Source organism: Anomaloglossus baeobatrachus, chromosome 1, assembly GCF_048569485.1.
Source record: "Anomaloglossus baeobatrachus isolate aAnoBae1 chromosome 1, aAnoBae1.hap1, whole genome shotgun sequence".
Lineage (NCBI taxonomy): Eukaryota > Metazoa > Chordata > Amphibia > Anura > Aromobatidae > Anomaloglossus > Anomaloglossus baeobatrachus.
Window position 1 is genome coordinate 412,759,484 of NC_134353.1, and position 26,875 is coordinate 412,786,358.

At 41.0% G+C, this 26,875-nt stretch overlaps 1 protein-coding gene across 1 annotated transcript in view; it reads left to right on the plus strand.

Annotated features, from left to right (window-relative positions):
* Positions 1–26,875, plus strand: part of SSBP4 (single stranded DNA binding protein 4) — a 634,733-nt gene that overhangs the window by 116,453 nt on the left and 491,405 nt on the right. The window contains exon 2 of the mRNA XM_075352595.1: positions 4,451–4,523. Within this exon, the coding sequence (XP_075208710.1) occupies positions 4,451–4,523 (73 nt within the window). The remainder of the gene's footprint in view (positions 1–4,450; positions 4,524–26,875) is intronic.

A 26,875-nucleotide genomic window follows, 5' to 3' on the forward strand; every position in this document is an offset into this window, starting at 1 on the left:
AATCACCCTCCATTGAAAATAAAATGGTTAAAAAAATATAAAAATATGCACATATTTGGTATTACCATGTTTAAAAATGCCTGATATTTTTAAATATAAATCTAATTGGTACACGGCGTGGCGAGAAAAAAAATTCCAAATGCTAAAATTACGATTTTTGGTTGCCGCAATTTTTTTTATCAAAAATGCAAAAACAGGCGATCAAAAAGTAGCCTCTCCACAAAAATGGTACCATTAAAAACATCAGCTCAAGATGCCAAAAAATTAAGCAGTCACTGAGCCCCAGATGCAAAAAATGAGAAAGCTATGAGTCTCAGAAAATGGTAACAAAAGCGCTACTTTATTTTTTTGGACAAACTTCTGTTTTTTTTGACCCATATAGTGAACACTGTATAAGAGATTCCCAAAACAATCGTGCAATTGCACTTTTTTCAATTTCACTGAAATTGGATATTTTTCCCATTTTCTAGTACACTATATAGTAAAACTCATAATTTCATTCAAAAGTAAAAATCTTCCCTCAAAAAATAAGCCCTCATATGACAATATTGACAGAAAAATAAAAACGTTATGGCTCTCTGAACGAGAGGAAAAAATGAAACTGAAAAACAGAAAATCGCAGTGGGGTTACAGTTTGCTTGGAAACATTTAGACAGCCTGTGAAATACTGGGAGAATATAGTGTGGTCAGATAAAGCCAAAATTGAACGATTTGGATACCAAATTCCACACCATTTTTGGAGGCCAAAAGGCACCCCCAAAGCACCATACCAACAGTGAAGTTTGGAAGTGGGAACATCATAGTATGTTACTGATTTTCAGCATATGGCACTGGCAATCTTCATATAATTGAAGAAGGGATGAATGGACAAATTTACCAAGACATTATTGAAAAAAATCTTCCATCTACCAGGATAATGAAGATGAAATGAAGGTGGACATTACACCAATACAATGATCCCAAACACATAGCCAAGGAAACTCTCAGTTGGTGTCAGGGAAAGAATATAAATCGGCTAGAATGACACGGCCAGTCACTTGACCTGAAACCAATAGAAAATCTATGGAAGGAGTTAAAGCTCAGAGTTCAGAGAAGGAGCCACTGGAACTTTCAGGACTTTGTGTAGAAGAATGGACTGGATTGGACCAAAATCACACCTGAGCAATTCATGTGACTAGTTTCTCCATACAGGAGCCTTCCTGAAGCTGTCATTACCAACTAAAGCTTCTGTACAAAGTATTACATTTCAGTGAGCGTGTTGATTACTTTTTTTTACACTCTGTCATTTCTCATTATTACATATCACTAAATATATGGACATCTATGGTTTGATTCCTCTTCCTTTGTGTATTGGATGGGTTGTTACAGAAATCTGGTTAGAAATTCATTGCAATAGCACCTTTAGAAATATATTTATTTAGAAAATTGGTGATGATTTGTTTTCACTGGAAAAATCCCAATCCTTTAAGTTGGTCAAAAACATTAAAATTTTCATGGCAAATGCCACTAACTTCAATGGCATTGACTTATGCACACAGGTACAGGCCAAAGAGTTGTCGGCATGTGCCCCCAAAGCACTGGATTTTGAAGCTTGAATTTAATCCTTCTGATGTAATTGCTTTCCCTAGTATGAGTGGCATTAGATGTGTGAAGTTGTAACTTTTATTCTCTATTGGAAGATATGTTCAGCTGGAAATGCATGTTTATGTGGAGGAAGTGGGGTAGAGCTCATAGTTGTTGGTTGAATAAGTCTGTTTGTCAGACTAAAGTGCTTTCTGGGAATGTCAGTAATTTATAAGCCTCATGAGATACTTGTTCTGCAACATCCACTACTCACAAAAAGTTAGGGATAGTTGGCTTTCTGGTGTAATTTCAGGATTATCCTAGATTGCACTCTAACCTTTACAGGTGACCTAATGTGACCTTCTCTTAACTTTTGAATGTACATTGCCAACTATTTAATGTTTCAGTACTTGTTGCACATTTTGCTGTTCTCTAACAAGGAGCTTAATGGCAAAATTCACAACAGGTGTTTGATCCATGAATTGCCCTATAAATTTCAGGGTTCATTTAGAATTGATATTTAAAACAGTCCTCATCATCATCGTGCTGTTCACATTTTGACATCATGAGACTAAAGGACGCTTTACACGCTGCGACATCGCTAGCATCGGCTAGCGATGTCACGTGCGATAGCACCGGCCTCGTCGGTGGCACGATATGTGGTGCTCGCTGCCATAGCGAAGATTATCGCTCCGGCAGCGTCACACGCACATACCTGCTCTGCGACGTCGCTGTGACCGTCAAACCGCCTCCTTTCTAAGGGGGCGGTTCGTTCAGCGTCACAGCAGCATCACTGAACCGCCGCCCAATAGAAAAGGAGGGGCAGAAATGAGCGGCTGGAACATGCCGCCCTCCTCCTTCTTTCCTCCTTTTCCGGTGGACACATGTAAGGAGATGTTTGTCATTCCAGCGGCATCACACATAGCGATGTGTGCTGCCACAGGAACTACAAACACCATAGTTACTGCAGCAGCAACGATAATTGGGAAGAGGGGGGGCATGTCACCGATGAGCGATTTTGAACGTTTTTGCAACGATTCAAAATCGCTCATAGGTGTCACACACAAAGACATCGCTAAAGCGGCCGGATGTGCGTCACAAATTCTGTGACCCCAACGAGATCGCTTTAGCGATGTCGCAGCGTGTAAAGCGGCCATAAGACAACACTTAATTTTTAATTAATCAACAGTAAATCGCCATTACGAGGCTTCCAAAGATGTTCTCAGAAAGGAGTGGCCCATGAACTTAATGTAGCAAGTTGTAACAGAGATAGAGACTGGAAAAGTCACAGAATGGCAAAGAAATGGACATCTTTTGGTTTCACCCCACAGTGATGATGCTTCATTATATGCAATACCCTTCGGAACCAGATGATAAATGCCACGCAACTCCAGGCACATTTAAGGGAGGTGAGAGGCACTCATAAACACTAACCTCTGATTGCCACACCCGGTCAGCGTAGGGGTAATTATACAAACACTATTTGCCCAAAGGGCAACAAGAGGTACCCTAACTAAAGACCTAACGTAGTATGCCTGGCTATCACCTACACTGCTTGTTAAAAACTACCTAACAGCTAATAGCCTCCCCGACATGTTTCACCATGACTGGCTTCATCAGGGGGCTGAGGCGTTAGGCTTTATCCAGAGCAGTGTCGGTCCGCGGCCGCACTCATCTAATACGGAATTGACCTCCCACCTGCCATTTTTAATCTTTGTCCAATTATATAATTTAATAAAGTTTATTTGATTAGGTCTTTAGTTAGGGTACCTCTTGTTGCCCTTTGGGCAAATAGTGTTTGTGAGAGGCACCCATGTCACATCAGAACAATCAAATGCATTTACATCAGTGTGTTCTGCCAACTAGACAACCTGCAAGGGTATGTGAATGCACCATCAGGCACAGACATAGTCTTGGTGGTCAAGGGACCAGTGGGCCATAGTACTGTTCATTGATGAAAGTCTGTTCACAGTGAGCAGAAATGATGGCTACCAACAATGTTGGAGGCATCAAGGAGAGTGCTATGCATCAGCCACTATAGTCACCACATGAGCCTTTGATGGTGGTGTGTGGGCAGGTGTGTCTAGTCAATACAGAACTGCTCCACACATTGTGAATGGTACAGTGACAAACCGCTATTACTTGAATAACATCATTAATCCAGTCATTATGCCTCTGAATGAACAACACAGGCCTAATTTCAATTCTCCAGCTCATCGACGTCCCATCATTAAGGAACGGCTGCTAAATACTGCTGTACCTCAAATGAACTGGCCTGCACTTTCTCCAGATCTGAATCCCATAGAAAACCTATGGGATTAGCTAAGTTGCCATGTAGAGGCTTGTAACTCTGTACCCCAGAACCTAAATCACCTGAGGGCCACCCTTCAAGAAGTGTGGGATGCCATGCCTCAGCAGACCATAACTCCACTTGTGAATAGCATTAGAAGAAGTGCAGTAGAGAAGTCGTCAAGTTGAAATTGATACTCAAGGCCACATGATATGTTATTGAGACATTGATATTTTTGGGGGAGATAACTACCACTGTTGGTGGCTTTTGTTTCAATAAATTGTATGAGATGAGGAAATCATCATTGCATGCTTATCCTTAAATGCCCTATATTCATGATTAAATATCACTGTGGCGTGAACTTTCTACGCCTTACATAAATTTGATTCGAAAGCAAAATATCCCTAACTGAGCAGTGTATATCATCATTCTAGATTTACTGCAGTCAATAGTTAAACTTTCATTCTACTTTCCATGACAGTTGTATAGTTTATTCTTTCATATAAAATCTTAATTTACGTAGTGATTAATCCATTTAAATATGTCTTCTTTTATTCCACTGATGGTAATGTTTTTTGTTTTTTCTTTCTTTAACAGATTAGCTTTATATGTGTATGAATATTTACTACATGTAGGAGCTCAGAAATCTGCACAGACTTTCCTATCAGAGGTAAGAATCCAAGTTTCATGGATCTTTTATGTAATTTCTTTTAATATGAGCATGCTTAGCCATTTAGGCAGTTTCAGGTTTAGATATCTTACCGATTTAACTACATTAAAGCCCAAAAGATATGCATATCGCCTTCATGTATAGCAGAACAAAAATAGTAAGACTTTGAGTCCAAAATTACATTAGTGGCTAAATAAGTATAGGATTGAGCTACTCTCCTCCCCTCTTTGTCTACCCCATGTGGTTTGTGTTTTTTTAGGTGCCAGCCACAAATGGTAAAGAAGCCAGAACAGCGAGTTGTGCAGTTATGTGTTGAATATAGTTTTGTAAAGTATATCTTTTGGCAATATTTTTTGGAACGTATGTATGATGGCATGTTTAGAGAAACCTTTACATAAGATATTGTATGGTACCTACTACACTCGTCATTATTTTCAGATTCTTTGAATGTTAAAGCATGGCACTGTTAACAATATTGTAAAACGCTATACGCATCTACGTATATGAGGGTCTTAGTACAAAAGGTTGGATATTTGTTTCTATGTCAAAATATAATCTCAAGATTTAACACTTTATTGTTAGATATTGATATATAAATCAACATACTGTATATACTTTGTTACCCTTACTGACATTGGAATCTAGGTTTTCCTTTTGTGGTGCATAGATTGTTGAATGAAGAAAATGTCACATTGGCTTCACTAAAGTAACCAACTGCTCTCAATTTTGTGACATTTCTTCTCCACATGTCCATTCAAGTTGCAAATTTGGTCATGCAGAATGAATGACTATGGAACAAATGCAACAGAAAACTAAGTGGGGCAATTATCAGTAATTAATAGGGTACTGGTGCATCTTAAAATGTTACTTATAAAACATATTGCTGAATCAATCTCCACATAACACCTGTCTAGTTCCTTGGTAAATCACATAATTTATATTTTAGAAAATTTCTATTTCATACTCATTAGCCTCAGCAGGTCATCACCTAACGTGTATTTATAGATATGTAATGCTATTGAGTACATAGAGTGTTGTCTAAAAAGATGTGTTTGTAAGGCATTCTTAAAATTGTAGGCACTGGGAATTGTCTGTGGTAGTGCATTCCAGAGAGCTGGTGTAGCACAAGAAGAGTCTGGATGGAAGGATTGGGAGGTTCTTACTATGGAGGATGTGATCCTTGTATGGTCATAAGAGAAATGAGGAAGGAGATAAGAGGGTAGTTAAAGCCCAACAATCACCAGGATTTTCATATATAGCCTAAAGCCAGTGCTATACTGGCACTATCAGGCTGATTCTATACATATTTTTAGTTCTCAGCTAGGATGTATAGCTTTGAGACACAAGCAAAATTATCAGCTTTTTGAATGACCGCAGCTGCCGATCAGCTGATAGCTGGGGTGGGTATTCATAGTTTTCTCCTCCTTGCCTGTCACTTCTCCCCCTGTTATTTATGCTAATTCTATTATTGAATCATTTTTCTAACTGACTAGAAGGACCTGTGATGTCATACCCATGTGACCAGAAGGGGAGGGGCATCAGCCAACAGAAAAATAATGTTGCTTCCTGCTATCAGCTATGTTGGCTGAGGCCCCGCCTCTTCTGGTCACATGGATATGACATCAACACAGGTCCTTCTAGTCAGTTAGTAAAATGATTTAACACTCCCTGGCAGGGAGGTTCGCTACTCCCCACTCCTATCTGTGCACCTGTGACATGATACAGGGCACTGATGGATTGTAATGACAGCCGGAGATCAGCTGATGACCCCTGTGTCCATTGTGATGCTCTTCCTGTGAATAGATCATTATTTGTGCTGTACAGGACAGTGCTGATGCACTGATCTGTACAGCAAAAGCTATCAAACTATATCTGTTTCAAGTCCTTTTAAGGGGTCTTGTAAATACAATAAAAAGTGGAATAATTTTTTTTTAACAATTTATGAAAAAAAACAAAGCACAAGTTCACATGACCCTCTTTGAAAATTAAGCAATTAAAAAAAATACACATTTGGTATCACTAAGTTCAGAAATTTCTGAGCTGTCAAAATATAAAATAAATTTATCAGATCATTAAATGGCGTAACAAAACTACATTTCAAAATGCCAGTCTCACATTTTTTTGGTCACCACAACATTCCAATAAAATGTAATAAGAGGTGATCAAAAAAATGTATCTACCCCAAAATGGCATCTGATTTTTTTCCTCACACATGCAATTTCGGAGTGATGTCACATCATGCTGCAATTTTTTTCACAGACAGATTCTGTCAGGGAAAAAAAAATTGGTCATCAACACTGCCCCATTGAATAACATTGATCTGAGTGGTACCTGATAAAGCATATTGGATAGCACATGTCTAATATGAGCGATCCCTAAAAACTATTTCTCTCGTCAGCGCATCAGGACGTGCTGCTGAGAACAATCTATTACCTATAAGTCTGAGCATGGAAGGTGCAGTCTTTTCTGATCAAATGACCATTGATCGGCAAACACTTAGCCAATCAGGGGTCTTTTAATGGAAACCATCGACTAGTGTAAACCCACTCTAAAATGTTTGGCAGTTACAATGGAAAGTAATATGAGGGGCTGCTGATAAGTCTTTGGCTTTGTGATCTTTTTTTGTTTCTATGGTAATGATTGTGTCATGATTGACTCCTGGCTCAGCTGGAGCTGAGCCTTTTTTTTGCTTTCACTTCTGATGCATGTCACGTTAGGGGTTAATCCTTTCTGCCTCGTTCTGGAGGTCAGGCTGCTTTATTAGGGCACTGTTTCTCTTGGACTTCGCCAGTGATACTTCTGGCTCTGCTGTGTTCTGCTCTTGAGGGACCTGTTGTCTGCCCTGCCCCCTCCTGACCTCCGTGTTCACCTGACCTGTTAACCTCCTCTGTTGTCTGTTTCCATCAGTGTCTCTCCCGCTGTCTCCCTGTTCGTTCCTTATTTGTTTACCTTAATTCTGTCTTGTCTTCCCACTCCCCCTCGCTTCTAGGCTCTGATTTCCCGGCTACTGACTATTTGCTTCCCTCTGACTACGTTTAGACTTTGCCCTTGTGTACTTACAAGACCTCATGTTGTGACACGGCTTTCTGACGATTCTACTGCCATCTGGTGGGCTTGACTAGTATTACCTCTGCTAGGGAATTCCCTGCTCATACGTTTCCTCCACTTTTACGCCCCCTAGTGGTTTACCAGCTAACTACCTTCTCAGATAGTTTCAGGAATCCTCTCAGTCCCACATTACTGCGCTGTACTGCTATTGTACATATTAGAGTACAGCGTGACAGATTGTTACATCACATGAAAGGCTTATGTGTCTAATATGTTTTCAAAATTTTCTGTTTGTTGCTTATAGCAACAGTGTTCTATGCACGTGGGAAAACAAAATGGCGGAGTCTAATGCGATATTCACAGCAACTGAGAGCAAAGGAGTGATAAAATTCTTCTTTCTGCAAGGAAAGTCTGAGAAGAATATTCATGGTGATATGTCGCAGGCATTGGGGGATCAATGGCCTTCATATTCCACAGTTAAGAACTGGGTTGACAAATTTAAAATGAGCCACTTCAGCACCAATGATGAGGAACGTCCTGGATGACCGAAAGTGGTTGTTGTTCCTGAGCACAACCTCATAATGGAGAATCGACGAATTTCAGCTAAAGCAATAGCAGACATCATGGGGATGTCCCGTGAACGTGTTTGTATCATTATCCATGAACATTTGGACATGAGGCTATCTGCAAAGTGGGTCCCCAAATGTTTGACAACAGATCAGAGAAGCATGCGAGTGAAAACTTCCTGGTCAATTTGTAGCGTTTCCGGACTGATAAGAACTTCCTGGATCGACTGGTCACTATGGATGAGACCTGGATTTATTTGTATGACCCTGAAAACAATGACCAGTCAAGAGTGGAGGCACAGTGATTCTCCTCGTCCAAAGGAGTTCAGGGTGCAAAAATCAGCCACTAGTGTGATGGCATCTGTGTTCTGGGATAAGGAGGGTATGCTGCTAGTGGACTACAAAAGGGTTCCACCATCAATGCAAGGTATTACATTGAACTTTGGACCAATTGAAGGCAGCTCTGAAGGCCAAAAGGTGCGGCAAGCTGTCCAAAGAAATCATGTTCCTGCAAGACAACGTCTCTGCTCACACTGCACAAGCGACAACGTCAAAACTGGTAGAGCTGGGCTTCCAGCTAGTTAACCACCCACCTTATTAACCAGATCTAGTTCCCTGACTTTCATCTGTTTCCAAACCTGAAATAACATGTCAAGAGTAACAAATTTCACACCATTTCTGATGCCATGGCTGCTGCGGATGCCTGGTTTGAGGCACAATCGAAATCCTTCCTTTTGGAGAGTATGTGGAATAAATGACAAGTTTCATCATCCTATCTCATTTCTCTCTTGGTAAAGCCAAAGACTTATTAGCAGCCCCTCGTAGAAAGAAAAGGGAGGATTGTGGAGATTATTTTGGGTGCAGGTGAGAGGAGCATTCATGCGACAGTCTATAGTGAGTGAAGGAAGATCTGAGTCACATATAACCAAAAGACAGTGGACATGCTGTGTATTTGTTATGGTTGTACTACATGCAGAAATGGATATATCATGTTTAGGTAGGTTAGTCTAGAATGGAAACAGAAATTTAGGTTTTGGAAAGATTTAGTTCCAGATAGAGGGGACATGGTGTTAAAGACAGCATTCAGTCAATAATGTCTTATAGTAAGGGTGAAGTTAGGAGAAGATGTGTATAATTTGGTGCCACCAGCATGGAGACGGTGCTGAAAGTTAAATCTGCCAATAACCCCTACTGGATCAAGTTATCTAGAGGGAAGAAGACGGGACCTGGGACTGAACACTGAGGAACTTAGACAGTAATGTTCAGAGGAAAGAAAGGCGAGTCAGCAAATGATGCACTGAAGGAGTGGTCCGAAAAGAAGCAGAGACACCAAGAGAGAGTGGTGTCCCTAAAGCCAGCACAGCTGAGGAGGAGTTAGCCTTTTTCTCATTTATGAGTGGTCATAACAAAGTTGTTGAATGGCAAACTGCAAGAATCACAGTTGTGGTGTGTTGCAGTATACCATGTATTGTTATCCATGGCACATGGAAGAGATTAAGCGCAGACATTCAGGTCACATCCTATCCAGATGTTTAAGATCAGTGTACTAAGCTCTCATTCTGTCCTAAATCCTGCCTTCTGCTTTTGTAGTTTGTTTAAGGCAGTAGAGTCATATAAAATGATAAAATAACACTTAATTCTTCCCACTGCCAGCAGTGCTGAACCTTGTATATTTCTAGATATATATTTATTAATCCAGCTATCACATCTTATGGGTGCTTACTTTAGCTTAAAGTAGTCATGTATCTTTTTAACAGCATGTTGATACAGTCTGTACATGGCTTCTAGACTTCTGGTTCCGTGTATTGTAGTCTGTCAAATTAGGAGGAAATCCTTACCTTATTTGAATTAGAGCCTTAATGCTGTCGCTTTACCTCAAAGCCCCAGCTTGAAGGCTCAGGTATTATTACAGCAACAATAGGGCAGCCTGTTATTCACTCCGGCATAATGAGCCAAGATCTAGCTGCGGTACAGATCCCATTAATACACTACATGCCACGGTTGCAGTGTCTTTCCATACACCTTTCCTAAACTTTTAGGTATTTTACACACACAATCATTTGTTACACATGCTAATGCATTATTTGCTCCTTATATTTATGCATATATAAAATCACATGGGAAAACTGTTGTTGCTTTCTAAGTATTTGTTTAACTATTGTAAAAACCATCTTGTACTAGGACACTTTACACTGGGCAGGCGGATGGACATTTCTATGATCGTCCATTCCTGACCAATGGTTGGCATAAACATGTCCACTGATCAACTGCAAATGAAAAAGCACTTTTTTGTTCCATCACACCTTTACAACATATGACATACAGTACAGACCAAAAGTTTGGACACACCTTCTCATCTCTAGAACAACTGTTAAGCGGAGACTCTGTGCAGCAGGCCTTCATGGTAAAATAGCTGGTAGGAAACCACTGCTAAGGACAGGCAACAAGCAGAAGAGACTTGTTTGGGCTAAAGAACACAAGGAATGGACATTAGACCAGTGGAAATCTGTGCTTTGGTCTGATGAGTCCAAATTTGAGATCTTTGGATCCAACCACTGTGTCTTTGTAGAAAAGGTGAACGGATAAACTCTACATGGCTGGTTTCCACCGTGAAGCATGGAGGAGGAGGTGTGATGGTACTTTGGAGGGGACACTGTTGGGGATTTATTCAAAATTGAAGGCATACAGAACCAGCATGCCTACCACAGCATCTTGTAGAGCCATGCTATTCCATCCGGTTTGCGTTTAGTTGGACCATCATTTATTTTTCAACAGGACAATGAGCCCAAACACACCTCCAGGCTGTGTAAGGGATATTTGACTAAGAAGGAGAGTGATGAGGTGCTACACCAGATGACCTGGTCTCCACAGTCACCAGACCTGAACCCAATCGAGATGGTTTGGGGTGAGCTGGACCGCAGAGTGAATGCAAAAGGGCCAACAAGTGCCAAGCATCTCTGGGAACTCCTTCAAGACTGTTGGAAGACCATTTCCGGTGACTACCTCTTGAAGCTCATCAAGAGAATGCCAAGAGTGTGCAAAGTAGTAATGAAAGCAAAAGGTGGCTACTTTGAGGAACCTAGAATATAAGACATATTTTCAGTTGTTTCACACTTTTTTTTAAGCATTTGATTCCACATGTGTTAATTCATAGTTTTGATACCTTCAATGTGAATCTACAATTACCAGAGTCATGAAAATAAAGAAAACTCTTTGAATGAGAAGGTGTGTCCAAACTTTTGGTCTGTACTGTATATCTATTATTTTATGTAAATGTGAATTGGGTAGTTTGTTAGACTACTTTCACACTTCAGTCTTTTCAAATCCACCAGGTTCGTCGTTGCGACAAAACAACAGATCCATCGTTTCAATTGTTTAACACTTTAAGTATTTCATTCCACATGTTTTAATTCATAGTTTTGATGCCTTCAATGTGAATCTACAATTTTCAGAGTCTTGAAAATAAAGAAAACTCTTTGAATGAGAAGGTGTGTCCAAACTTTTGGTCTGTACTGCACATATAATTCATATGTCATGTCTCTGACTTTGATGCAGACTCGGCAGATAACGGCTGATTTAATTAGCCATCATAAGCCTTTAACCCCTTCACCCCTAGCCGATTTTCCGTTTTCTGTTATTTTTTTTTCACTCCCCTTCTTCTGAGAGACGTAACTTTTTTTTATTTTTCCGTCAATCTTGCCATGTGAGGACTAGTTTTTTGCGGAACGCGTTATACTTTCAAATGAATGCATGAGTTTTACCATATAGTGTACTGGAAAACGGCAAAAAAATCCAAATTCAGAAAACTTGCAAAAAAAAGGGCAATTGCACGATTGTTTTTGAGATATTTTATTTACGGTATTTCCTATATAGTAAAATTGATGTCTGGTGTGATGCCTCAGGCCAGTACGAGTTCATGTTTTGGTTTACTTTTATCTACAGGGTTAAAAAAAAATCAGAAGTTTGTCCAAAGAAAGTTGCGCACTTTTTGCACCATTTTCCGTGATTTGTAACGTTCTTATTTTTCGGGATCTGTGGCTTACTGATAACTTATTTTTTGCGCCTCGAGCTGACATTTTTAACTGTACCATTTTTATGCAGATGCTACATTTTGATCACCTCTTATTGCATTTTGTGCAAAATTTGTGGTGACCTAAAAACGTAATTTTGTCATTTGCAATTTTTTTGCCACTGTGCCATTTACCAATCAGATTAAATGATTTTATATTTTGATTGATGGGCATTTCTGAATGTGGTGATATCAAATGTGTGTATATTTTTAATTTTTTTAACCCTTTAATTTTCAATGGGGTGAATGGGGGTGATTTCAACTTTTTTTTATTTTTTTGACTTTTTTTTTATTTTACTAGTCCCCTAGGGGGCTATAAGGATCAGCAGTCTGATCGTTTGTGCATTTCTGTTGATCACAGCTACACAGCTGGGACCAGCAGATATACTCATCTCCTGTCTCACACAGCACTCGGCCAGGTGAAACAGGAAGGGAGTCATGATAGCTATAGGAGTCATCACATGACCTTGGGCTACCATGGCAACTATCGGCTCCATGTGATCACGTCACGAGAGTTCCGATGGCGGCCAGTGAGTAAAGCTTTACCGGTACTGCTAATTAAATGGCCCTGTCACATTTTGACAGCGCCAATTAAGGGCTTAACATGCACAGGTGGAACGCGGATCCACTCATGACTGCAAGGCACACATGTCAGCTGTACAAATCAGAATTACACTTTTTTTTTTGCAATTTCAAGGAAGTTTTAACTCTTTATAGGAAGAAATAAAAAGAGCACTGTTTTTGCGATGCAGACACCACTACGAGCAGTATGGATGAAAGGGTAGTTGGACAAGCCGGGGTCAGATAACAGGAGGACACAACAGGATACAGGGAGTAAGCAAAACCGCAGTCAAGTCACAGACGGAGGGTCAGTATACCAGGAGAGTACATGTACGATTCAAGGAGAAAACAGAGATGTGGTCAGGAAATGGTCCGAGGTCAGAAGCCAGGAGGTAAAGACAAAGGCAGGGAGCGGGCAGTGTGAAGTCAATAACAGTCTGGGTCGAGAAGCCAAGATCAGAACACTTACACAACAGGAGCAAAAAACACAACTGAGCAAACAGGAAATACGATTGGCGAAGTTCAGGCAGAGCATGCCTAGTAATGAAGTCCGAGCAATTACCAGGAATGAGGAGCATCTGTGTAAGCATCTCCCTGAACCAGTGTGAAACCTGGTACTGAAATCCAACCTATCTGCAAGTGCACAAGATACATAGCAGAGCATTTCCAAATGCAAAATGCTCTGCATAAAGGAAACATGTAAGTGAATGTTCAGCAGATGAGGAGCGCGTGGCAGAGCATCACGTGTTCAAAATGCTCCGCACAGCAGAACTGTAACAGTTTTTTGAATTTTAAAGCTTCTTCTATTTATCAAACTGTACAAAAAAAGTGTCCACTTTCTTCTGTTGGTCACTATGAATATGGCCTTACCAAATTTCTATGTTTTTGTATTTTTTTATCATTATTTTTATACAATAAATACACTCTGAAAAATAAAATGTATTTTGGGTCACCACATACTGCAAGCCATAAAAGTTTAACAATTTTCCATTAATGGAGCTGGAAAAGGGCCAAAATGGAGCTGGAAAAGGGCTATTTTTGTGACAAGTCGTAGTATTCATTGGTGCCATTTTGTGGTAGATGCATTTTGATCACTTCCTCTCTGTGGGAGGCAAAATTAACAAAAACTCACCAATTCAAGATATTATCTATTTTTAAACATCATTCACTGTTAGGAGTAATGGTTATCCTTATTCTGTGAGTTGATGCAATCATGATAATACCAAATTTATGTTTTTTTCACATTTTGTCAATTTTGCTAAAAAATGGCATGTTAAAAAAATATATACCTTACATTTTTTTGGTGTCCATACTTTGATGCACATAGCATTTTTATTATTCCATAGATAGAGCTACATGAGGGCTTATATTTGTCAGACAAGCTGTATTCTTTACTTGAACAATTTTTGGTGCCTACAAATGTAAAAAATTTAAAAAACATTAAATTTGAAATTGTTTTTACATTTTATTTTTTACAGAGTTTACCATGCAATATAATTAACATGTTAACGATATTCTGCCAATTGATATGATTCTAATGATACCCAATTTTTACCTTTTTTATGTGTTACTGTTTTTAAAAAGAAAAAGAATTTAAAAATATTGCATTTTTGGTTGTCGTATTGTAAGAGGCCTAACCTTTTTATTTTTCTGCCTACAGAATTGCATAAATGCTCATTTTTTTGTGTGACAAATTGTAGTATTATTGGTACTTTTTTGGACCATGCATGACTTTTTGATCACTTTTTTTTTTTTTTAGCTTAGATAAACAAACCGCAATTATGGAATACTTTTTCATATATTTTTTTCTTAATGACGTTCACTGTATGGATGAAAAAAATATAGTTTTATTACATGGGTCACTACGAATGCGATCATATCAAATATGTGTCATTTTTGCTGGAGGTTGTTTTTTCCACGAAAATAATAATAATAATAATAATAATATAATATGATATAATTTGGGGTTCTTTTTATTTTTACACTTTTTTATCATTTCAAAATATTTTTTGTTTACTAGTTCCAGGGGATTTTAATAAGCGATCCTTTGATAGGCTGTTAGGCCCCTTCAGCGGGATTTGAAAGGCTGAGGGTTATGGCAGACATGGAGGCCATTGTAAAGCCTCCGGTTACCATAGCAACCCATCAGCACCCTGCCATCAGGCTTCAGTCGTGCTTATGAGCAGTCTCTCTCTAACTCCTCATATGTTGCTGTTACTATTGACAACAGCATCTGAGGGTTTTCAGTGCTGGCATTGGAGCTTGGTCTGGCCCCAGTAAGTGCAGCAGGAGCTCAGCTGTGTATGACAGCCAGGTCTTGCTGTAAGCGACACGGGCATAACTCCTGTGCTTGTGCCATCCCTGACATGTAACTCTATGCCAAATTGAGGGAAAGCATCTGCAGTCTGGATGTACAGTTATGTCCATTTGTGGGACGTTGTTGAAAACAGTCTTGGTCGTATGGGGGGAGAGTGCTCCGTCAAAAATAGAAGCAGGTAGTTACCTCCAAAAGTACTCCGCAAAAAACTAAACTTACAAGCCATTCCTACCAAAAATAAATAAATGTACGGGTGCCGGTGCAGGTTCTTGTGAATGGATAGCACCAGCATATAACCAAATACAATTACACTCTTGATAATGCCAAGGTAGATATAAAAATGGAATAAATTAATTTTGGACTGCAATTACTACAATATAGACTATACTTTTCATTTTAAAAAGGGTATAAAAAAAGTGCCTAAGCACCAGCAGGCAGGTGGTTGGTATCTATCTGCCTGTTGTGCCCTGAGCCGTTCTCCATTGGCACAGAGCAGTCACAGACCACTCTTGTCAGCTACAGTGGCTTCATCAACACAGCAGCAGTTTTTTTTCCACTCTGTCCTGCAGAATGGGTGGCACAGGCGACATCAAGCTGATTGACACCTTGTTCCCCCAGTTAGGTAGCAGAGAGTCGGCTGTCAATTAGCATGATGTCGCCTGTCCCACCCCATCTCCATATATACCCTTTAAGTAATTTAAAAAGTCACTAAAATAATTGCAGCTCTCAAACAGTTGTACTGTTAAGGTCTTTTACTGGCTCATTGTCTGACCATTCACAGTGCAGCGAGAAAAACAAGATGAGCTCTTGTATGTATTCACCTAAAGCAGCAATCACCAACATCAAATGTTTCCTGTTATAAGATTTTCAGTGTTAAGGAGAAATTTTGGACTATTTCTCTTTCCAAATGTGTTTCAGTGCGACAATATTTTGGGATGCCTTGCATTGTCTGCCCTCTTCAGTATCTTAATAGTGATAATAAACTACCATGCTAACTTAATGGGGTAGGGATTGAATCTGGTTTATGTTGTGAGAATAAGAGGGCACAACCAAACGTCAAGGAGATGGTTTGTAATAAAATTACTACATTTATTGGATAATAAATACATATTTTGATAGTGTTAAGGGGTTGTCACAGGGGCAGGTCTTAAAGGGGTTGTCCACTACTTTTACATTGATTGCCTATCCTTAGGATTTGTCATCAATGTCTCATCAGCCGGGGTCCGATACCCGCACCCCCGCAGATCAGCTGTTCTCGGTCTTGGCAACAGCAGCAGGAAGCCGGAAATACTCAGTTCCACTGATTCGTCTTTTATGTTCAATCTATTTTTATTGAAATTATTAAACAAAATAACAGAAATAAAGGCAAAGACAAAATCATTTGAATAGAGCAATAAGCAGATATCCAGAATCATATATGGAACACATCAATTATCAATTATCATCATATCTTCTGAACCATGTGTGGAGCCCACCTGCAGCGGTCGGCCCAGAGACACCACTCCACCTTCAGGGACGCCACAGGGTCTCCACTTTTTGGTATTTCTGGCTACAGGTATGTCAGGTTTATTTACATGGAACTGTAGGTAGGGAAAGAAAGGCGCAAATAGGGTCTTACCCGGTTTGTCGGTTAGAAGAGTAGAGGAATGAATACACTCACCTGATCGGGTTGTGCCAGTCACAACCCCTGTGCATTTACAGGTTTATTTACATGGGAGTCATGACGCCAGTCACGGTTTGCGGTTAGGGGTATGGGTGACCGCCACTGCAGATTTAACGAGCATCTGGAGCTGATGGAGTCTGCAGTCTGATGGTGTGGCGTCCCGTGAGTGAGGCTGGCCCCAGGGGCTCGGGTGTGTGGAACAACAGGTTCCAGAATAACTCAGTCTCAGTCCAGAAAGTCTTTCAACTTGTTTTACCTGGGCGATGCTGAGGTAAACCAAGTGGAACCAGGAACTCCTTCAGGCCGATGTGAGGGTAACCATTAACTCGCCTTCCTAGCACTTCTTTGTTCGGATAACCCCTGACCTGGAGTAACGTGGGGTCTATCCAGGGAAGTCGCTGCAGCCTTTTCTCCCCTTTTTGGCCCGTTTGCCGGTAGCGTGGACCAGGTGAGATGGCTTCTGGCTCTGTCTCCTTATAGGGCCCCCTGTTGCTGCTGAGGCTCGGACTCTAGATGGTTGGCGAGGTACCTCCAGTCCCCTCACCGGCAGGTTTAGCAGATCGATAAATGGACATCTACTCTAGGGACCTGTTCCCTGTGCGTGCCTAGTCACCAGCAGTCCCCGTACTCGACTGCCTCTCTTCAGGTGTCTTTCTGACTGACTCTCTGGTAACTGTTCTCCCCCGCTAACGGCTACTACACGTGCAGGGTCTTCCTAGGGTGTCCGTATGCCTGCGTCTCCCAGCAACTGCCGCACTCCACCCCCAGACTGGCTCACTCCTCCTACTTTCCTTACAGCCTCTGCATCTTAGCTTCCAGCCCCTCCACTACACCCCTTGCTGAGATTTGAAAGCTAGCCCCCTCTGGAGACTACCCAAGGGTCCCCTCTAAAGGTGTGGGAGACCTGGTTGCTATGTGTCTGTGTGTATACACCCCTTTCTGGCCTTTGGAATTACCTGGAAGCACTGTCCCAGCATGGGTGCAGTACTCAGTGGTGCCTGACCAGGTCAGGGGCGCCACACGTGTTAATAATCAATCTCTCCATTACTGCAAAACAAATACTCATACTCAAATATTCAAAAATTGTGGCAACGCTCAAGTCGCCATTACTAGTAAAGGCAATCTCGGGAGCAGAAATTACCGTATATAGAGTAAGAAAGAACAAACAAAGTATTTACTCTGCTCCTGATTATAATATTGTAATCAGATCCAAATTAAAATTTATCAATATTGTTATATTCCTTGTTATTCTTATTTAGAGAACTAGAAGTAAATATTATGAACATTAAGTGTATAAGGATACAAGAGAGAGAGAAGGTATAGAAGAGAAAAGGTTAAAAAAAAAACAAAAAAAAACGGGGGGGAGGGGAAGGTGAGGAACCTAAATCAAGAAAAGTAAATATAAGTTAAAGCAAGTTAAAGTAGAGAAAAGTTGGAGCCTGAGAGAACCGTAGTAGGAAAACTGGGAAAGAAATATAGGGAAAGGAAGGTCAGGGGTGGGAGGGGGAGGGGGGGTTCCCCTGAGATCTACCTTATTAAAACAGTGTATGAAAGTCTGGTGAATCCCTGAACAGTATCCATTCGCTCCAGGTCCTATAGAACTTTTCCCTAGTGTCGGCGATGTCACCGCTGATTCGTCTTTTGATAGCAGCCGCGGCTGGGTACTGCACATCTGCCTTGCATTGATTAGCATGGGAGGCAGATGTGCAGTACTCGGTCACAGCCACTATCAGAAGACTTAGCAGCGCCAGAACTGAGCATTTCCGGCTGCCTGCTGGCACCACCGGGACCAGAAACAGTGGACCAACGAGGGTGCAGGTTGTCGGACCCCGGCCAATCAGACATTGATGAAATATCCTAAGGATAGGCAATCACTGTAAAAGTAGTGGACAACCTCTTTAGTAGGGCTTCCACAGACGGACTTGGGACTATCCATCCTATCTACCAGATCTCACAGGTTGCCCTGGTCTTTACCCTTCTAATACTTCATATTGGCCCATTGGTTGGGGTATAGACTAGTTGCTGGCCAGTGGAACAAGCTGTCAGAGGGTGTATTAATACCAGGAAGTTCAGTACAGAAATAAAATCTTCAGGTAGAAGGATAGTTTAAACATGACAACATCAAAAACCAGAATAAAAGAAACTGAACAAGAGCTAAAAAAACAGGTTTGAACCCTAGCAGGTTCCCTGAAACTACAGAAGGGGTTATAATGACCCCCACTATTTTTTTTTTTTTTTTGTTCTCTTTACATTATGAATTGTAATCTACAAAATATTTATTTTCTTCATCACATTTCTTTTAACCCCTTAAGGACGAAACACATTTTTGACCTTAATGACCAGGCCACATTTTAGCAATCTGACCAGTATCACTTTGAGTTAATAACTGTGGAGCTCTTCAACAGATCCCAATGATTCTAAGATTATTTTTTCATGACATATTGTACTTCATGATAGTGGTAAATTTAGTATGATACTTCTAGTGTTTTTAAAAAAAAAAAATTAAAATGTTAAAAATTTGCAATTTTCAAACTTTGAATTTTTATGACCTTAAACCAGAGAGTTCTGTAACATAAAATAGTTAAATAACATTTCCTATGTCTACTTTACATCAGCGCAATTTTTGAAACATTTTTTTTGGGGGGGGGGGGTTAGGAAATTAGAAGGGTTCAAAGTTCATCAGCAATTTCTCATTTTTTCAACAAAATTTACAAAACTATTTTTTATGGACCACATCACATTTGAAGTTACTTTGAGAGGCCTATATGACAGAAAATGCCCAAAAGTGACACCATTCTAAAAGCTGCACCCCTCAAAGTACTCAAAACCACATCCAAGAAGTTTAACCCTTCAGCTGCTTCACAGGAACTAAAGCGATGTGGAAAGAAAAAATCCCAAAAATATTAACATTTTACCTAAAAATGTTGCTCTAGCCCCAATATATTCACTTTGAGAAGAATTAACACAACAACATGGACCCCAAAATTTGTTACCCAGTTTCTTCTGAGAGTGCCGATACCCCACATGTGGTCAGAAACCTCTGCTTGGACAATGGGAGTGCTCGGAACGGAAGGAGCAATATTGGAATTTTGGAACACAAATTTGCTGAAAAAGATTGCGGGCACCATTTTGTATTTGTAGGACCCCTAAGGTACCTAAACAACAGAAATCTTCCACAAGTGACCTTATTTTTGAAACTATACCCCATGGGGGATTTTATATGGTGAGCATTTTGAACCCATAGGTACTTCACAGAATCTGATAACCTTAGGTCGTCATATTGAAATTTTTTCTTTCTTTTTTCACAACAATGTTGCTTTAGCGCCAAAGTGGTAACACCAAGAAGTGGACCCCACAGTTTGTTACCCAATTTCTTCTGAGAACGGCGATACCCCATTTGTGATAAAAAAAAAAAAAAAAAAGTTCTGTTTGGAAAAAAGGAAGGCTCAGAATGGAAAGAGGAATATTTAAATTTTGGAAGGGTTGAAAGAAATTGCAAAGACCATGTCGTATTTGCAGGGCCCCTAAGGTACCTATACAGCAGATAACCCTATACTTGTGACCCCATTTTGGAAATTAGGCCCCCTCAAGCATTATATTCAAGGGTAATGGGATCATTTTGAACCCACAGGTACGTCACAGAATTTGCTAACAGTAGGTTATTATGTTGAAATTTTTCTTTTTTGTTCCACAAAAATGTTGCTTTAGCACCACATTTCTCACTTTTAGCCTATGTGTTCATGTGTCTAGGATGCAGTGTCAGCCCTCCTGCAGAGATGTGAGTGTTGTACATGGGAAAATTCATGATCAGGGCTTGGGCCTCTGTGGACTTTAGCTCTATTCTTCCTATGGAGAACACTCGTGTCTTCCCAGCATAAATGGACATGCTGCATCTCAGGAAGCGACGTGGCATGTCAATTTACGCTGCAGAAAAAAGCACAGTGGGCATGGGATTTCTATAAATCTCATCCACTGTGTTTCTACTATACAATGCAGCGCTTTTGGAGGCAGCAAAAACACTGTGTCCAATGCTTCAAACCCTGATCGTGGGCACGCAGCCTACAAAGCCATGGTAGATGTATAGATAGAGGTCAAATACATATCATGTCCCACCTCCTCTACATATTCTAAGCTGGCACCCCTAGTACCTTTCATATGGCACTAAAAAGTGTTTAGGCAAAAAATAAATAATTTTAAAAAACGACTTGGGTTCCCCCTTATTTTTGATAGCCAGCTAGGGTAAAGCAGACAGCTACAGCCTGCAGCTGGCATCTTTACCTTTGCTGGTAATCCAAAACATAGAGCGTGCAAGCTGGTTTTTAAATTATTTATTTATAAATAAATAATAATTATTAAACAAACGTGGGGTCCAGCCAAAGTGAAGCAGACAGCTGGAGTCTGGTATTCTCTGGGTAGGAAGGGCAATGTTTGGTCCTTCCCGGCCTAAAAATAGCCATGGGGTAAGTAATGTTGAGGTGCCTATCAGATACCAAGCCAACATTACTTACCCAGTCAGTAATAAAAAAAACAGACAACAAAAAAAAAATATTTTGAAAAAACACTCCCCAACATATTCCCTCTTTCATAATAAAATATAAAAAACACCAGCGCTCAGATGCAGGTAGACTATAATGCTGAGGCTTGTATACTAGAATGTTGCCAACATATACAATAGTCTAGAAATAAACCGAAATAAAATGGAACCGCATGTAGTCCATATACCACGAGAGATTATTCTATCAAATTCAAATTCTGTAGCACTCACTAGTGGAAACCGACAGTGTGTACCCAAAGTATACACTAAGCGGTGGAGGTAATCTCCACTAGAGCTGATAGACCTGAAGTGAAAACAATATGAAAAAGTACAAGGAACTTGCCTGGAGGATGCACCAGTGCCTGATATGTTGCTGGATGATTGCAGCTAACTTGAGGTCTGTTGCATGCTGCAGAAGGTTAGAATGGCTCAGGGCTGAACCACGTGGATGACCGTACTAGAAAGTGCTCAACGTGAGGCGGACAGCTGCTGCAGGGGGTGTGGATAGCCTGCAGTACAGGTTTCAAGAGGTGTTTCTCCTAACAGGTAAAGTGCGTGGCGTGTAGCAGAGGCTGACACAGGTATCCAGGAGCCCCGGCCGTTGGCTTCCCTGGTTACCTGACAGCGCGCGTGAAGCAAGCGTATGATATCACAAACTCGAAGCAGGCTACGGAAGCCTGTGGGGGGCAAAAAACGTTCCAACGCATTTCAAAGGCTCAACGCACCTTCTTCATCAGGGATATTCCCTCTGTCACCAATTTATTTTTCACACTGCAGAGATCTACTACTAGATGAAGGTACCGGGGCAGGGGGCGGGTAACTGGGACTACAGGGGTGATCTGGGAAGGACTTTTCTTTCCTATCTGACAACTCATCCACTCGCCATTTTAGATGATCAGGATGAGGGGGCCGGGGGGGGGACTTTGGCCACAGCGGGGAAAAGCGGATTTGGGGGGGACATTCTCATGTTTGATCATGGCAGATGGGAGAAAAAATATTTTTTTAACGATGCTGCATTTACTTTAACATGATCACCATTATATGGTATATGATGGTGATCACGTGACTTTGCAGCGGTAGAAACGACTCGGATCGTGATCTCCAGGGTCTTGAGTACCTTGGTAGCTGAAACCCCTTAGGTTTTCCGACGCAGGGGGACGCTATACCCTTATTCCTGAGATCCTCTAAAAAGCATTGCTGAGGAAAAAGACCTCTTAACTGCTGCCATTAAAAGGCCTATCGGCGATCGTTAAGGGATTAATATACTTAGAACAGCAGGAGGGGTCAATTGACCCCAGTGATATTTCTCCTTTGAATGTCAACGTATGATGTTCCAAAAAGCAGGGCATGTTCACACTTGTTGTGGAAGGTCTAAACTTGTCTTTGTTAGCTCTCATTGTGTTCAGCTAACATTTAGATTTTGCAATCTGGCCTTGACAGACATCTTCAATCATGTCTCATCAACTTTGTATCTCTAGAGCTGGGTTTACACACTGCAACATCGCAAAGGACATCGCTGTAACGTCACCGGTTTTGTGACGTAACAGCGACCTCCCTAAGTCTCTGCTAAGTCGCTGGTGAGCTGTCAAACAGGCAAACCTGGCCAACAACTCAACAGCGATCCGGACCTGCAGAGCGACTTAGCTGGTTGTTGGGGACGTTGATAAGCAGCCTTTTGAAAGGGAAGTTGCTAACAAAGTCTCTGCAAAGTCTTCACACACTGAAACTTCATGCTGCACAGCGGGAAACAAAGGACCTAGGAATGGTCCTGAACGATTTGTAAGGATTACAACTTCACAGCAGGGGCCGGGTCGCTGATAAGTTTCACACACTGCAACATCGCAAACAACATCGCTATTGCGTCACAAAACCGGTGACGTTACAGCGATGTCGTTTGAGATGTTGCAGTGTGTAAACCCAGCTTAGGGAAAAGGTTTTGTCCTTTCTAAAAAATTCAGATGTTGACTCAGAAAGTTGTGTTTCTGATTCAGATGATGATTTTATGCTAGAAACAAGTGAGGAGGAGTTCTCTGTAGAAATGAACGTGAATCCTGCTCTACCACAATCTTTGCCTCAATCATCTCAGCAGGCTCAGTCAAATGCCTCTCTATGGAGATGGTTTCAAAAGATGGAACTGAATGGGAGATCATAGATGCTAACTCATCATTGTCTGGAAGGAAATTTGCTGTGAATGTCCTAAAGGAGCAAGGAGGTCCTACTACATATGCTTGTCACTGAGTGGATGATTCTTTCATTGATTCATTAAAAAGCAGACGGAATGCAGTAATCTTTTAATGAAAAGACACACAGTCCATTTGTTGTTGTTTAGTCCTTTCCCAGCATTTGACTCTGTGTCACTTGAGGAGTTGGAGACCATGATCGGCATCATGAACTCCCGGGGTGCTTTTTGTGTTTTTGTGCAAAAAATACCTCTCTGGATGATTTTTGGTCCCATTCTTGGGGGGGGGATCAAAATTCATCAAGGACATGATGCCGAAGGTCAGAAGCTTCTAAGATTCCTCCATTTTGATGAGAAATCAACCTGGACATCACACCTTTCAACTGACAAGTTTGTACTTGTCTCTAAAGTTTGGGAAAAGTTTGTGGTAAACCACCTTAGTTGTTACTGCCCAAGCAAATCAAGATGCATATTTACTCAATTTATGGCAAACAAGTAAGATAAATATGGACTCAAGTTCTGGATCGCTTCAATTGCAGAAACAGAGTATGTCTGCAATGCCTTCCCATATCTCGGGAAAGACTATGCCCTTCCGAACAAGCAGCCACTGAGTGTAAGTTGTTCTTCGCCTCATGGAGCCATTTCTAAACCAAGAAAGGAACTTGAGAAGAGACACCTTCTTTATGTCTCTTCAACTTGCCAAGAAGAATAAAACATAAATGGTGGAGAAATAAACAACAAGATTCACCATTAGATCCCTGTTGTGTTGAAGAAGGCCAATGCTGAAATGTACTCTGCCACCATCCTCCAACCAACTGGAAATGCAGAATCCACCCTGACTGTGTACCAATGGAAGAAAAAAAACTGAATATCATTCCTCACCATACACTGCATTTTCATATAGCAGTGAGCAAAGAAGGAAAGAAGAAACTAGAAACTGTAACCTTCTATAACTCCACAAATTATGGAGTAGACGTGGCTGACCAAATGACACAAAAGTACATCACAAAGGCTGTATGCAGGAGATGACCAATGCATGTCTTTTACAGCATCTTGCATTTGGTGGCAATCAATGCCTGGGTCATCATAATTAAGTATGGAACAAAAAGATAAGAAAAAAATTAATTCTTGAACTGGCTAATGAACTGATGAGAAGTGCCAGAAAGCAGTCTGTGAAAAATGTGCAATGGTCCCTATCATGTAATAATGTCCACAGTCCTGGTCCCATCCTGTAATAATGTCCCTTATCTTGGCTCACATCCTGTAATACTGTAGCCCATTCTGTCACCTACCCTTTAATGATGACCCCCAACCTGGCCCCACTCTGTCATAATGTTCCTTGTCCTAGGCCACTTGTTTTAACCCCTTCAGCCCCCGGGCACTTTCCGTTTTTGTTTTTTGCTCCCCTTCTTCCGAGAGGCGTAAATTTTTTATTTTTCCATCAATCTTGCCATATGAGGGCTTGTTTTTTGCGGGACGAGTTGTACTTTTAAATGAAATCATAAGTTTGACCATATAGTGTACTGGAAAACGGCAAAAAAAATCCAAGTGCGGAAAAATTGCAAAAAAGTGTGATCGTACAATAGTTTTTGGGATATTTTATTCACTGTGTTCACTATATGGTAAAACTGAGGTATCTATGTGATGCCTCAGGTCGGTGCGAGTTTGTAGACACCAAACATGTATAGGTTTACTTGTATCTAAGGGGTTAAAAAAATTCACAAACTTGTCCAAAAAACGTGGCGCACGTTTTGCGCCATTTTCCAAAACCCGTAGCGTTCTCATTTTTCAGGATCTGAGGCTCAGTGATGGCTTATTTTTTGTGTCTCGACCTGACGTTTTTAACGGTACCATTTTTGCGCAGATGCTACGTTTTGATCGCCTGTTATTGCATTTTGCGCAAAATTTGCGGCGACCAAAAAACGTAATTTTGGCGTTTGGAATTTTTTTGCCGCTACGCCGTTTACTGATCAGATTCATTGATTTTATATTTTGATCGGGCATTTCTGAACGTGGCGATACCAAATATGTGTGTATTTTTTATTTTTTTAACCCTTTAATTTTCAATGGGGTGAAAGGGGGGTGATTTGAACTTTTAGGTTTTTTTTTATTTTTTTTTAATTTTTTTAAACTTTTTTTTACTTTTTTTTTTTAATTTTACTAGTCCCCCTAGGGGGCTATAGCGATCAGCCATCCGATCGCTTTGCACTATCTGCAGATCTCAGCTACAGAGCTGAGAACTGCAGATTTGCTGCTTCACTTTCAATGCCGGCTGTATTCCGGCATTGAGAGGAAGTGAGTCATGTTAGCTACAGGCGTCCTCACATGACCCTGTCCTACCATGGCATCCGCCGGAAGTCACGTGATCATGTCACGTGACTTCCGGTGGGGGCGGGGTAAGTGACTGTCATGGCGGCGCCCATATACATATCGCTGCCAAGATTTTGGCAGCGAAATGTAAGGGGTTAATGGCCGCGGGTGGAAGCGATTCCACCCGCGGCTAGCAGGCACACATGTCAGCTGTTGATAACAGCTGATATGTGCGCGGATCGCCGCCGCCTGCCGGCGGCAGGGGGCGGGGCTTACCGGCACATGATCCATGACGTACCCAGTACGTCATGGGTCGTTAAGGGGTTAATAATATCACCATCCATGCTTTAATAATGTCCTCGATCCTGGCATAATTCTGTAATAATGTCCCTCATATTGCCCTCATTTTTTCTATGTTTTATTTTTGCTTGAAGCACACTACATCTGATCATGCTGTTGTTACCCCCAGTGTGAGCCGATCAAACACAGCAAGCGGCTCGCACAGGGCTGACACCGAGCGTACCTGAACATGGCGATGCTTAAGCGAGTGGTTTGCATGCATATTTTTTTTTTAAAATCGGTGTTCAGTACGAACAACGAACACCGAACCTCTAGTTTCCTCATCTATAATCCCTGCCTACATGCCTCTAATACATTATCTCTTCTCCAGCAGCTTTCCCTACACTAATTGCAGTTAGTAGCAGTGTTATTAGAGAATAGAATAGATTTGATATAGCCCTAAAATGGAATTTTGATTTAACCTAGCAGCAGCAAGGTCTGTACCACTAGAATCCCTGACTTCATGCCCCTGATACACTATCCTTTCTCCAACAGCTTTGCCTACACTAAATGCAGATAAGAGCCGTACTGTTACAAAAAAGAATGATTTGATTTAACCCTGAAAAGGACTTTTGGGTTAATGTAGCAACAGCAGCACGGTCTGGAAGGCTAGACTCCCTGACTACATGCCTCTAAAACACTATCCCTACTCCAGACGCTTGCCCTATACTAAATGCAGATAAGAGCAGTATTATTATAGAATAGAATCTATTTTTTATGTAGCAGCAGTAAGGTCTGTAAGGACAGAGTCCCTGCCTAGATGCCT